Source organism: Clupea harengus, chromosome 21 (genome assembly GCF_900700415.2).
Source record: "Clupea harengus chromosome 21, Ch_v2.0.2, whole genome shotgun sequence".
In the NCBI taxonomy this organism is placed as follows: domain Eukaryota; kingdom Metazoa; phylum Chordata; class Actinopteri; order Clupeiformes; family Clupeidae; genus Clupea; species Clupea harengus.
Genome location: NC_045172.1, coordinates 1,895,075 through 1,908,884, shown reverse-complemented (window position 1 = coordinate 1,908,884; position 13,810 = coordinate 1,895,075). Strand labels below are relative to the sequence as shown.

General features: G+C 42.4%; 2 protein-coding genes across 12 annotated transcripts in view; both read right to left on the bottom strand.

Annotated features, from left to right (window-relative positions):
• Positions 1–248: 248 nt before the first annotated feature.
• unc50 (unc-50 homolog (C. elegans)) lies at positions 249–3,769 on the bottom strand. Its single transcript, XM_012816430.3, has 6 exons — positions 3,641–3,769; positions 2,252–2,535; positions 1,808–1,928; positions 1,151–1,290; positions 932–1,039; positions 249–726 (listed from the first exon to the last, which is right to left on the bottom strand). The coding sequence occupies exons 2-6, from the start codon at positions 2,529–2,531 to the stop codon at positions 590–592; spliced, it is 786 nt and encodes a 261-aa protein (XP_012671884.2). The 5' UTR covers positions 2,532–2,535; positions 3,641–3,769; the 3' UTR covers positions 249–589.
• A 2,289-nt stretch (positions 3,770–6,058) lies between these two features.
• The window catches only part of inpp4ab (inositol polyphosphate-4-phosphatase type I Ab), a 37,630-nt gene continuing 29,878 nt past the window's right edge, over positions 6,059–13,810 (bottom strand). For 10 of the 11 annotated variants that reach the window (XM_031558207.2, XM_031558208.2, XM_031558205.2 and 7 more), the window contains one exon: positions 6,059–7,950. In XM_031558207.2, the coding sequence (XP_031414067.1) occupies positions 7,818–7,950 (133 nt within the window). In that variant the 3' untranslated portion in view covers positions 6,059–7,817. The remainder of the gene's footprint in view (positions 7,951–13,810) is intronic. The other variant, XR_004162666.2, reaches the window with a different exon arrangement.

Genomic DNA, 13,810 nt, shown 5'->3' with positions numbered 1-13,810 from the left:
ATTGATAATGTTTCATAACAGTATAAAATGCTGTGGTGATGTGTAGCCAATATGAACCTACATGAGCACATCACTTACAGGATTGCTAAATTCTTCACCATATGAAACCCAGACACTGAATGCCAGAACAGAAACAACTCATGAATGAATCCATTTAGTCTGCCATTGCCACTGCCATTCCATTGGATGTTTGCAGATATTTCCGTATCCAACAGAAAATAACAGTTTTAATCAGAGAGGTCTATAAATTACAGTAAAAAAACCTTTATTGAAGGTGCGGTGATTGGGAATGTACAGTCCGAGGAAAATCCACCCAGTCCTGATCAAATGTAAGTCACCAAAGAACTCTGCATTTCTGCACTTCAGCTCCTCAAGCAGAAATGTCACAACTTGCCAAGTTAAAAAAAATGAAATCTTATAAACAATCCACAATCATTTTTTTTCACCGTTATCTACAACCACAGTAGTATTTACATGATATACAAAAACACGGCACACACAGGCCCTCTCCAAAAGAAAAACAGCAAAAGCAGGTCTATCTGCATGTCCCCAGAGAGTCTTTGAGTAGCCCAGCCTGGCCTGGGGCCTCCTACTGGACCCGGTACTTGTAGAACCAGCAGAGCCCCTTGGTGAAGTTCCAGCCCAGACAGAGGGAGAGGACGTAGATGAGGCCGAGCAAGGCGAAAGGGTAGAGGAGCACCACAGTGTTCTTCAGGAACGGCAGCGCTGTGGACAGACACACGTCATGAGGAACACTTCCCCTCACCAACCAGAACCTTTTGAAGATCTGGTCTGGTCTACAAAAACTTCTTAAAGTACATCCATGTCCATGAAGAAAGGTAAGAGCTCATAACTCAAAACAGAAGCAGAATCTCACAGCTTTAACAGTAAACCCTTACTAGCAAAACTAGTATATCAGACGGTGACTTACCATTGTATCCTAGAAAAGTTATGTAGACATAGTATCCAATGGCAATCAGCCACATGGTGTTTCCCACAAAGTAACCCACGAACCAGTCTGAATTGATGACTACAATGTCTGAGGAAAAAAGAACAAACTTCAATGAATTACCTACAGTTGTACATTCATAGCACAGCTTCAAAACTTCTAAAGGTATCTACATGGATCTGAGATACGCTCTGTACTCACGGTTAATGAAGAATAGCTGTAGAAAGTGCAGGATTACAAGCAGAGGGTAGAATGCATTGAGGTGGACATCAAAGGCATAGCCCCACTCCACATCATAATCCTTATTGGGATGCTTCATGAGGTACTTATTGGTGACTACCCTGGAGGAACAAACAGATTTCACCATCTTACAGATAGCTTAAGATAGGCCACAAGAACAAATCTGAGAACAGCAAAACACTGATTTTGTTGCATCCAATGAATTGTCCATTATTTTAATGTTATGTCATATACGGTGGCTTGCAAAAGTATTTCAGCCCTATACATTAATGCAGGGTATGCAACCCCTTTCCTGCAATAACAGACTTAAGTCTTTTGAAGTGAGACAGTTCCAGCTTTGCTGTATTTGTAGAATTGGTAGAATGTATTTAGATCTAAGCTCACGGGATGACAGTCCTGGACTGTAATGCCACAGATTCTCAGCAGGATTTTGTGGAGGGCTTTGACCGAACCATTCTAAAATATTCACTTTAATGAACGAATGACTGACAGTTTGTGACCTCCAATTGGAGATCTACGTTTCTCTCATTTTGGCTGTTTCTGTTTAAGTATAAAATTGTAAATGAGTGCTCTGCTGATTGGTAATGCAGGTGTATGCACTGGTCCTTGCTGACTCACCACATGAGGGTGGAAATGAGCAGCCCCACGCCGATGCAGTCGATGAACACCACCCACAGAAGCAGCTTCAGGGTCTCCACGAACCCCATGTCCAGCACGAGCCCAAAGCCCACGGTGGACACTGCAGCAGAGGAGCAGAGAAAAGCTCAACCAAACCTGCTCCAACACAAGGCTTAGACACCCTCCCATTTCAAATAAACCACTAAAATGAACAAGTTGTTTGATGATACCACTGACCTTTTCAACTAAATCCAACTCCAAAAAAAAGATCACAATCCTAATATATTCAAAAGTGATGCACTGGGTCCAAGACCTCTCTTTTATGGTGACTTGTCTCAAGGTCTTTTAAAACAATATGGTCAAATCATGTTTCATACCAAGCATACCATGAAGATTATCCCCACCAAGCTCTAAAGACACAATCACTGTTCTCAAGGGACTGACCACAAAGCCAGATGCTGAGAAGGACGAGGAAAGCAGGGTCATCTCGCGCCCACTGGTCTTTGGTTTGCTTGCGGTAGTGGAAGTTGCGGTACACCCTCTGTGGCGAGGTGAATAGATAGAGCATCTGCCAGATGGCAAAGTCAAAGTCCATCTGCTTGACATGGAGAAGCCGCCGCAGGTACTTGTAGCGCTTGGCTCCTGCCGTGTGTCGGGCAGCATCACGTGAATTCAGGCTACCGTTGTCATGGCTCTGCGCAGTGTAGGAGGTGGTCGGCAACATATTGCTGGATAAGAAATAGAATAAATGTCTGAATAAGGTGCATCAACATTCATTGATTCATTCAACAATTTTTGTATTATTATTTTAAATGCCAAGTTTAGAGGGATACTAGGCTAATTAGAACATTTTTTCTAACACACACTAAAGGTTTATATGTTACAGCAACAAATGGTTGTGATAGAGCATGACTGACACAATCCGGGTGGTTACACCAAGAATGTATGCAGCTTATTCCACGGCATATTTTCAAACAAATATTAATAACAAGACTCAGAACAAGAACAGAACCATTCTGATAGTTGGAAGACGTTGGAAATGTCACAGCGAGACACAGACTGACAAAACAAACAAACTTGATACTGTCAATAAAGTGACTGCTTCCACAGCTAGAGTCCTTTTTGTTGTAGCGTTAAGTCCTAGCTAGGTATCGAACATCATTCCACAGACTAAATTGTTGGTTAGTCAGTGGCAGGTTAGGTTTGTGAAAGAAACATTAGGAAACGTCGACAACAGTCCAATCCTTCACACCTGAGTAGAGAAGCTGTCTAACGTTATGTCAACCGGGTTTCAATAGCCAACAACCACGTAATGTGATAAGGTAGTTGGCCAACGTTAACAGCGAAAAAAAAGCTCATCAAATAGAGCAAGGTAATACAATAAGGTGGCTAGTTAACAGCAAGGTGACAGGTACTTCACTATGTCACACTCAGAACTTGCTTTTATGCTGACTGCTATTGTTAGCTAGATCAGCTAGCTAGCGAAGTTAGCTATGGTAACGTTAGCTGTCTACAGCTATCGAGGTTCTTGCCAAAAACTAGTAATGAACATTTATTGGCTCATCCAATGAAATTATTGACGTCCTACAAAAGTCAACATTCATTAACCAGAGGTACAAATCAGATCTTCTACGTAAAGGTAGCAGTTAGTTAACGTTAGACACAAAAACGATGACAGACTTGGCAAGCTGATATCATTATCTATAGCTAGACCTGACTCTTCACATCTGAGTTTACTATTCAAATACTGCCCGGCCCTTCACAAAAGACAACAAGGGAATGACAAAACAAACCATTGAACAAATTAATGTAAGACGAAGTCAAGGAACCAACCTGCAAGACCAGTAGGCCCTCCGACAGCAGTTTTGATAACGTTAACTCTCCTGTCACTAGCTACGTGGGTAGCAAATTAGATAGCAGACTTCCTGCTTCAAACTGAACACGTAGCAACGTCCTGAAGGAAAAACACGCCTCTTCCTCTTCGTGCAAACTGGGTTTTGTAGTACTCCAACAACTCATCCTCATAGGTTACTGCATGAAATCAAGTTTTTAGAAAACCATGTTTTATAACAATATTTCAAGCATATGGCCCCACATTCTTACAAATAAAGACTAAACAGCATGATGCTACAATGGCTTCCGACAGAAAGCTCCATTTGAGAAGTGCATAACATATGGTTCTTTTTCTTCCAAACAAAGTGTAAGTGCGCCCTATGTGCGTCTTTTAAACTGTAAACTAAATGATGATATGACATAAAGGTGATGAAACACAATTTTCATAAAAATCCTTGATCCTGACATATAGTCAACTGTCAACTGGGACTGCTCTACTATTTGTTTTTGGTCAAATGGCATCAATATAAAGAATAACAATTGTAATGAGAGATTGTCTAGACATATGATAACGTGTCGCAAAAACAATATTACAAAAAACACTTTGAGAACATTAATTGGGAAATTATTTGGACTTGCCTACTAGCCTATGCCTTAAAAATATATATTTTAATATAATTTAATTATATATGTACCCCATTTCTTCTTGTTGTTGTTCTTTTTTACTATTTGTATTCCTCGTAACTTTTTGCATATTTTTTATGATACCAGAATAAATAATATTATAATCAATAATAATAATAATAATAATAATAAGAAGAAGAATAAATACTTCATGATATTCATAGACTCTCTGTCTATTAAACTCTCAACCCCTCCCCACCCTCCTTCTCAGCCCTTTGTCGGCTTCTTAGCATTTTTCAAAGTTATGCGTTGGGTGGAGTTGAAATGTAGCTGTTGTAGTGCACAATGCATTCATAACCTTTTTGTAATCTTTTCCGGAACAGACTCATCACACACATCCAGGTCTTGTGTTTCTACTGGAGAGCCCCACTGTGTCCCATCATGCTTCTGGTTTGGGCCCCTGTTACTGCCACAGTGAGCACCACCTGCTCACTCTCTGTGAAGACTGACTCATCCATAGCTGCAGCAGCAACATGTGAATCACAAGGCCCACAGCAACCATCTCTTTTTGACATCTCTCACATAGTGTCACTTCCAGAGCCATTGTGTCTCCTCCTCTCATGAGTGAGCCAGATATCACAGGACAGCTGTGGAAATGTACGTTCCACTTGTAGTTTCTCTTTTTTTGTAGTTTAGAATGTATGGAAACATAGAATGTGATACACTTCTCAGGTTGTTTGGCATCTATACCTCCAGACACCTTTTAAAGCACCTGGAATAGAATGTGGGACTATGTTAGAGTAGCCTATCTTTCTAAACCAATGTCTTACCCAGGATTTTCACTCTGAATAAATAGGGACAATAAATCAAATGGAATAAAACTATAAAAAGATGGTGCCCACTTGACAAAGTGCTTTTGATGATGATGCCCGAGTCCTGTGGCATCACAGTAATGTTGGATTATTGTTACATCATCTTTGCAGGCAGAGCCATTTAGGTATTAGTGTTAGTGATGCAGAACTAGATGTATTGTAATGCTCCATCAATCTCTACAAGAAAACCAAGGTGAATTGCATCTTGTTCCCTTAATGTTGGTCCAGATTCATATCCCTACCTCTTTTCCCCATCCTTAACTATGTTCATCTGTAGGTTACGCTTCATCAGATTTGTATGTCAGCCCTAACTAGGTTCATACTATCGAGAAGGCCATCCAACCTCCAACCTCCACCCCTTACCCTGTTTACTGTGGCAAGCCAGAGTAAGGTGTAGAGTAGTTTCCTCTAAGTATAGGGATAACCATGCAATAAAGATCGATCTGGCCTTTCTGTGTGGCCCCCAGAATACTAGCACAGGGAAGTCAACAGATATTGTCAAATGTGAGATGTTTTTGGAATTCTGCTGTCTGAGATTCCTTTGCAACAATCCAGTCCAGATGGAAAGGTAAACAATAACAATTTCGTGTTACAGCATATGGCCATACCACATCAAGAGGAAATCTACGTTTTGGAGGAAGGAACAAAAACCACCGGTGACATATTGTACTGTACTGAAACCTCAGAGGTATTTTGAGTTGAATCATGTAGCTTTAATCTTTTTGAAACATTTTGTGTCTTGTGGAGCTCAAGCATTGAGATGAGACATTGGTGTGTTTGAGCGTGCAAAGAGCTGATACCTGTACACACGACACTTCTTTCTAAACTACAATGGTTTCTCTCAGGATATGTCTGTTTGTCAAGTACTAATTAGCCAATATATAATACAATCAGTCACAATCAACAAATAACAAAAATCGAATTCCATCATATTCTCTTTTTAATCGCATATTGTCAAAAGCATACTTTACAGCAAAAATCTGACCTATACAGGTTTGTAAGAGAATATGACACACAATATGGTTCAGTGCAATATAAAGAAATAAATAAAAATACAGATCCAATCTAAATACATTTTTAGCAAGTGTAAATTATACACCACTATATTAAATGCTGTAATGCAAAATAAGCTCTATGGATAACCAAAGAAATTCAAGACAAAAATAAGATATTTATATGCATAAAAATAATATAGACACAGAAGTAGATGCACCACAATAACATCATATAGGCTGTTGCATTTCACAGTTCATAGTGAGGATGAGCACACCTGGGGGACTGCTGTTGGTCACGCTGGGACACGAAGCTTGGCTATATGCACAAGAGTAAGACACTTCTTTTCTCTATTGCCGAACTTTAAATGCTTGCTTTATTCCCGTGTCACATGTTAAAGTACTGAAAATGCATGGAAAACATACTGCAAAACAAACAATAATGCCATGTTGAAGTGGACACAACTAGCGATGGCTGAAAGAGCTGAATGTGTACGAGGTCTGGGGGAGGTTACTCTCTACCACTGCATCAGTCTATGCATTCACAGCCATAGCCACAGCCATTCGAAATAATTATTCTATATCCCTTGAAGTCATGAATTAAAAAAGCTGTTGTAATAGGGGAGGAAAAGTTAGGGTCAAAGCTGAAGGAATAGAACCAGCTTTTATGCAGATACTCAAGAACCTTGAAATCCCAATCAGTAACGGATCAACTGTTACTGGAACTATGATGCGTTTGGTCTACCTACTGACATCTATTCAGCTGGGTCTGTGGTCTACCTACTGACATCTATTCAGCTGGGTGGTCTACCTACTGAGATCTATTCAGCTGGGTCTGTGGACTACCTACTGAAATATATTCAGCTGGGTCTGTGGACTACCTACTGACATCTATTCAGCTGGGTGGTCTACCTACTGAGATCTATTCAGCTGGGTCTGTGGACTACCTACTGAAATATATTCAGCTGGGTCTGTGGACTACCTACTGACATCTATTCAGCTGGGTCTGTGGACTACCTACTGAAATCTATTCAGCTGGGTCTGTGGTCTACCTACTGAGATCTATTCAGCTGGGTCTGTGGACTACCTACTGAAATACATTCAGCTGGGTCTGTGGACTACCTACTGAAATATATTCAGCTGGGTCTGTGGTCTACCTACTGAAATCTATTCAGCTGGGTCTGTGGCAGGCTCTATTGGCCAAGCAAATGCTATGCACCGACTTCATTAAGTTGAACAATGCCACTGTGTATAAAGCAAAACTTTGAAGACAGTCTGCATCCAAGTTTTTAATTCTGCTCATTATGTTCCAACTGGATAACTAACTCTTCACTGATATCTGGCAGTATACTTTGATAAAATACCACATATATTTTAGATCAAATAAAACATGAAGTTATCTTCAGTGCTCCATAGTCTGACTGGTATGTATTTAGGAGTACGCAGTATCTATGGGAATGCCACTTTTATACATATATATTTCTATATTTCTCAAAGTGCACACAGGACTTCAGTGACTAGAGTATGATGATCTAACACATCTACATTGGACACACTGTTCTTTTGTGCATGTCAGTGGATATATGACGTTTGTGTGACTGTATGAATAGCATAAGAATTGAAGTATATATATAGGTATGTGTGTGTGTGTGTGTGTGTGTGTGTGTGTGTGTGTCTGTCTGTGTCTCATTAAGTTTCTATTTTCCCGTAGGTCCCCTCCGGAGGTCTGTAATGCCTGGGAAAGGCCTTGAGCTGGAGTGAGTTAAAGGCATACTTGCGACATCCCACGTTCTTCACGGTGTTCTCACGCCGACAACCCTCGCTAGGGGGAGAGGAGGAGGAGGAGGAGAACAGGAGAGGAAGAGGACAGAGAGGATGACAGCAAGTGAAGAAAGAACAGAAAAAAAGACAAAAACAGGACAACAAAGGGCCAGTGTTAAAGATGACAAACACAACCAAAAAAAACCTGCAAAATCATAAAGTATACAGCATCCAATGGGCATGAGGACACATGCTAGCGTAGGCTCACACACACACACACACACACACACACACACACACACACACACACACACACACACACACACACACACACACACACACACACACACACACACACACACACACACACACACACACACACACACACAATGGAGTGCGTAAGCAGGCAGGGTAAATGGGGGAGGCAGGGTAATAAACAAATGTAGTTTGTGACTAGACGAGGGAGGGTGTACACGAGACCATTCTCATGACTCCAGCTATTTCTCATCAGTTCTTAACGGCGCCTCTTGTGTCTAATATTAACGTAATTACAGAGCATTCATCAGTCAAATCTCATTATCAATAATGTATTGGTGTGAAGATGCATCAAGCTAAATGCAAATTATTTTCAGATATGTCTCTGGGTCATGTACTGCACTATAAAACAGTGGTGGAGAAAAAGGGGCTGATATTCAGTTGTGCTTTAAATCCTCCCCTCAGTTGTCCCAATCCAAAGTCCTCTATAGTTCTGGCAGGAGTGAGAGGTCCAGTCATGCTTCTAAGCCAAGACTGACATCCCACCACACCTGACCCCAGTACAGACAAATCCATTAGTGGATATGGCCTGAGGATACTTTATAATAATATACATGAAAAAACAACCATAATAAACAAACACATTATACCTTATACTTGTATGGATATACTGCACAACAATATAAATATATTTTCTTTACAACTTAACAAGAAAAACCTTATTACTTCATTTGAATTATATGTAAGAATATTTTCTATGATAGATCAAGAAATAAATAAGAAAAGTAAAAAACATCCAAATCCATATCTGAAACAGAAGTTCTTGCCACCATTAAAACACAGAAAATGCATGACAAGCAAAGTGACCAGTATTTGTCTAGACGAATGGGCTTTGGTGGTACTGCAGTCATAATATGACATGACCTTTTTCTCTGGAAACAAAAGCTATTCCTTAGCATCTCATATTGCAGTTATATCTGGGCTGGACAATGAGAGAACAACTGGAGTCACAGTAGGCTTGCAAAACCTCTGTGAACTAGCAGGGGAAGCTTTGACCAGCTCTCTTTATCGACTTAATTGTGTTCCCCTACACTAATACTTAACATTAGCAATCCCTCACATACAGGAGGAACTGTCACCACCACAGACTACCAAAAGCATAAAAAAAGCTGTCTGTTCTGTGGATGGCCAATTCCACTACGATGCAAAGGAACAGAGGTAGTTATAATCAGATCTTCCCATTCGTACCTGATCTGAGGGAAAGCTGCAAACAAAGCTAAAAAGGAGACACAGAAGATTTCACAGAAGAAAAGAAAGAAAAATACACTGAATAGATAACTGCATATAGTTCAGAGCTAATCATGTAAACAGTAGCATTGCAAATGGTTCATACTCTTTTATAGAAAAATGTGATTCCAGAGAACTCACTGTACAAATCTTTCATTTCATTTCATCAGAGTTTCATTTGAAACTCAAAATCTCTACCATGCAGCAAAACAAACAAGTCCCATTCATATAAAATCCATCGAATCCTTAACTCTTGAACAATTTCAAAGTGCCAACAAAGTGTATTATGTAATAATCTATAACAAAGTATTGATAAGGACTATATCTATGTAAACATGTTTTTGGGCAAACATTTCTAACGAGAACACAATAGATTGTTTGTATCTGATTAGGTATTACAATACCTCATATCCAAAGTGAAGACCATATAAGGATCATCATCATTTCTTAAAGTACCTCATGTGATTTGGGTAAGGCTGCAGTCCAAGTCTTTTTATGTTTACACAAGCCAGGGAGGAAACTTTGGCACTCGTTTGATTGTGTTGCCACATAGGTCTCTGGTTTGTATAGTTTTGGCTTGTGGATCATTAGGGGTTAATCAGTGGGAGAGTCACTTGCAGAGCTAGATGTCAATGTAAGACCTATGTGTGGCACTGGATGGATTACGGTGCGTATTTTGGCACAATAATAAATAGATCCGACATACGTATATCCTATATTTCCTCCAAATCTATCCTCTACACATACTCTGGCTGACTTTGGAACTATAAGCAGACAATACTTGCACATCTAAAACCGGCAGATCAAAATAAAGATAATAATATATAACAACAAGGCCAGTACAAAAATAACGACTTATCCAACATATCCGATATATCGTACCTTTGTAGTACCATTATTTTTCCCCTGAAGCATATTACAATCTCATACAATCCTACCACAACCACTCTCTGTGTGAGGACGCAAGCCACGGCAAGAAAACCCGCTAAAAATCCTAAAAAGTGCATGGTGGGTCAAGTGGAAGAAGACGCAGGAAGACATAAGAAAGAAGGAACCCATGGGACATGAGCATTGCACTGGTCTGGAGGAAGCATATGTGAACGCTCCATAATACACTCGAATAAGCCTGACTCGATGCTAGACTCCATCTTAAAGCATGTTAAAGCTCCATAAGCCTGACTCGAATAAGCCTGACTCGAATAAGCCTGACTCGATGCTAGACTCCATCTTGAAGCATTTTAAAGCTCCATAAGCCTGACTCGAATAAGCCTGACTCGATGCTAGACTCCATCTTGAAGCATGAACACAAGTGGAAGACAAAGGCAGAGGCAAGCAACAAGGAAATATCCACTACCTGAATTCATAAATAAATAAATAACAACTAAATAAATGTATAAATATAAAAACAAACATATCTGTATAAAGCCAGCAGACAGCAAAAGTGCACTGGCAAACTCTTAAAAGCCGTCACAACACAAAAGAACGGAATGCATATATCAATAATATAATCCATATCAATAATATAATATCCATAACTCATTGTTTAAAATATTCTGTGTATGGTTATTCCTTCCCGGTGATATGAGTGGAATTTCTGTAATGTTCATTTGTTCTCTATAAATTATTTTACAAATGTATCACTCGCGGTCCTATTCTGCAGCTATCTCAAAGAGGTGAGATAAGGCAGAGGAAGGACAGCGAGAGCCACGTAGACCTTTAGGGGGCGCCCTGCCCTGCTCAGCTCAGCTCAGCTCAGCTCAGCTCAGCTCGTGAGGCATCCAGCGAGGGCAGCAGGTTGCTCTGGCAGAGTGAGGCTGTTTCAGAACCTAAACGATGAGGGCGTGAGACCTCCGCCTTGAGGATGAATTGTCAGACCTTTTTTTGTCTCTGAGCATGGTGACGAGGGAGGAGGTAAAAGATGGGGGGAGGGAGAAAGAGTTAGAAAGAGAGAGAAAAGCAGAGAGAGAGAGAGAGTGGGGGGGGGCAGAGTCCTCAGCTGTAGCGGAGTTTGGCCAGGAAGAAGGCCACGCTGAGGAAGAGCCAGACGAAGAGCAGGTTGGGGCTGAGGGCCAGCAGAGGGAGGGAGTAGAGCAGTGCAGGGTCCAGCCTGAGGTCCCGCACGGGCAGCACGCCACTCAGGTTCTTCTGGGTCACCCCCTCCCTCGTCCCAATGCTGCGGAGGAGAGGAGGTGCACAGGGAGCCAGGGGGGAGGAGAGGGAGAAGGAGGACAGAGAGGGGGGGGGAGAGACGGAGGGGAAATCAAGAGAGGCAGAAGATAGGATAGCAAGCGAAAGAGGCAAAAAGAGAGAGAAAGAGAGGGGAGGGAATCGGTGGAACAACAGAGAAGATAGAACAGATGGAGAGAACACATGCACACAGAGGGAGGGAGGGAGGGACGGAGAGGGTGCCATGAGGAAAGAAGGATAAACGAATGGTACCAGTATGGTGGCCACAAGGGTGGCAGTGGAGATTGTGGAGAAATGGAGACAGCAAGATGAGTAAGAAGTATGAGTGGAGCACAGAAACAAATGAAATCACAGATGAAAAGTATACATGGAAAAAAAAATAACCTCACACAAAAAAAACATAATGTCCACCAGGGGGAGACACAAGCCATCACAAAAATGAGAAACACACAAGACACCATAGATGACAGACAGGAAGAGAAAGAGAGAATCAAAACTAAATATTGAGGGGTCTGCATCTCAGTCACAGAAAGAAAACAGAAAATGAAACTGCAGCAGCTTGTGTGTTCAGAGCAGCGGTGATGGTGGTCCGTGCAGCCCCATCCACACTGAGACAGCGACAGGGGGAGGGGGGAAGGAAGATGGACTGGGATATGGGGTCGGAGCTTTACAGGGAGGGGGTGGAACCCAGCCAGGACATGCAGCACAAGCTTGCCTCGCTTCCCCCCCCCCAGCATGCAAACAGGCACACAGCCCCTGCTGGACAGCTCAGGGAGTGCAGCTCAGGGAGGGCAGGGCAGGGCAGGGCAGGGCAGGGCAGGGCAGGGGGGACAGAGTGGTGACAGCCTCATGGAAACCCAGGCGATGACGACCACTCCATCCCGACAGGACATCCTCCCCTCCGCTCACCCACAGCCTACCGGAAGAGGAGCCTTCCACCGAGAGCGGACAGAATGGGAGCACTGATGCTGAACACGCCCCATGGAGAGGGGGTAGAGCAGGGAGGTGAACCACAACAGGACATTCACAGCATTGCAGATCTCTCTCTGTGTGTGTGTGTGTGTGTGTGTGTGTGTGTGTGTGTGTGTGCGTGCAGAAACAGCACGGACGAAGCATGGTCTTTATCTTGTGTATTTTGTGTTTGGGTGTATGTGCATTTAACAGCGGTGCTGGTGTGTGCATGGGGCTGCAGTGATGCAGTATTGGTCAATGCAGAAGAAGAGAACAGGGTGAACAGTAGGACATGCAGTGGAGGACCAGTCCACCAGGCTAGGATGCATTGGACTGCGCCCAGACCGGAGGGGCACTCCTTCTTATAGTCTCCAGTCCCAAAACAACACCCCCCCCCCCAGTTTCTGCATCGACCTATTAGTTCTTTCATCCCTGCAAGTGGTGACTACAGGTGGAGGTGCAGGTGAGAAGGGTGTCAGGTGATATGGAAGAGCCCATGAGAGAAGCAGCGCCATGGAGAAGAACAACATCAACATCAACATCAACATCAACATCAACATCAACATCAACATCAACAGTGGGAGTTGCGGAAGCGTCCGTCAGCAGCAGCAGGGCACACAGGGCACACTGCACACACACTGAGCCAGCACAGACAGACAAATAGACAGACAGACAGAGGGCAGGACACACAGGGAGGAAGTGCTAACTCCAGAGGATGACAGAGCAGAGAATACTACAAGGGGAGGCTATAGGTAGGGGAGGTAGAATGTTTATGACGTAGTAATATTGAAAAATGGGCTTGGAATTAGACTTAACTAATGTCCTTTTTGTCTTAAGCCAGGGTTCTTCATCCTGCTACTGCCCTCAATCCTCGCCCTGCTCCAGACACACCTAATTGCAGTGCCATTATAATGCTTTTGTCAACTAAATCAAGTGTGTCACTAATCAAGTGTTGACCCTTTCAGCAAGGCATGCAGAGCAGGGAAAGGCTGAAAACATGGCCAGCAGGGGGCAGAGCAGAGAACCCTTGTCTAGAGGTTACATATGTCTTTGACTAACCCGCTTCAGCTCCCTCCTCTATATACTGTTGGAATTAAACTGCTGATTCTGCACTGGTCACCGATCTGCAGAATCACCTGCAGCGGATGCAACTCAAACCCTGCATGATAAGTCCCTGAGAAATGACAGATCCTTACTAACTTCCATAAGCCACATAATGGTTCAGAGATGCCCCCGAAACT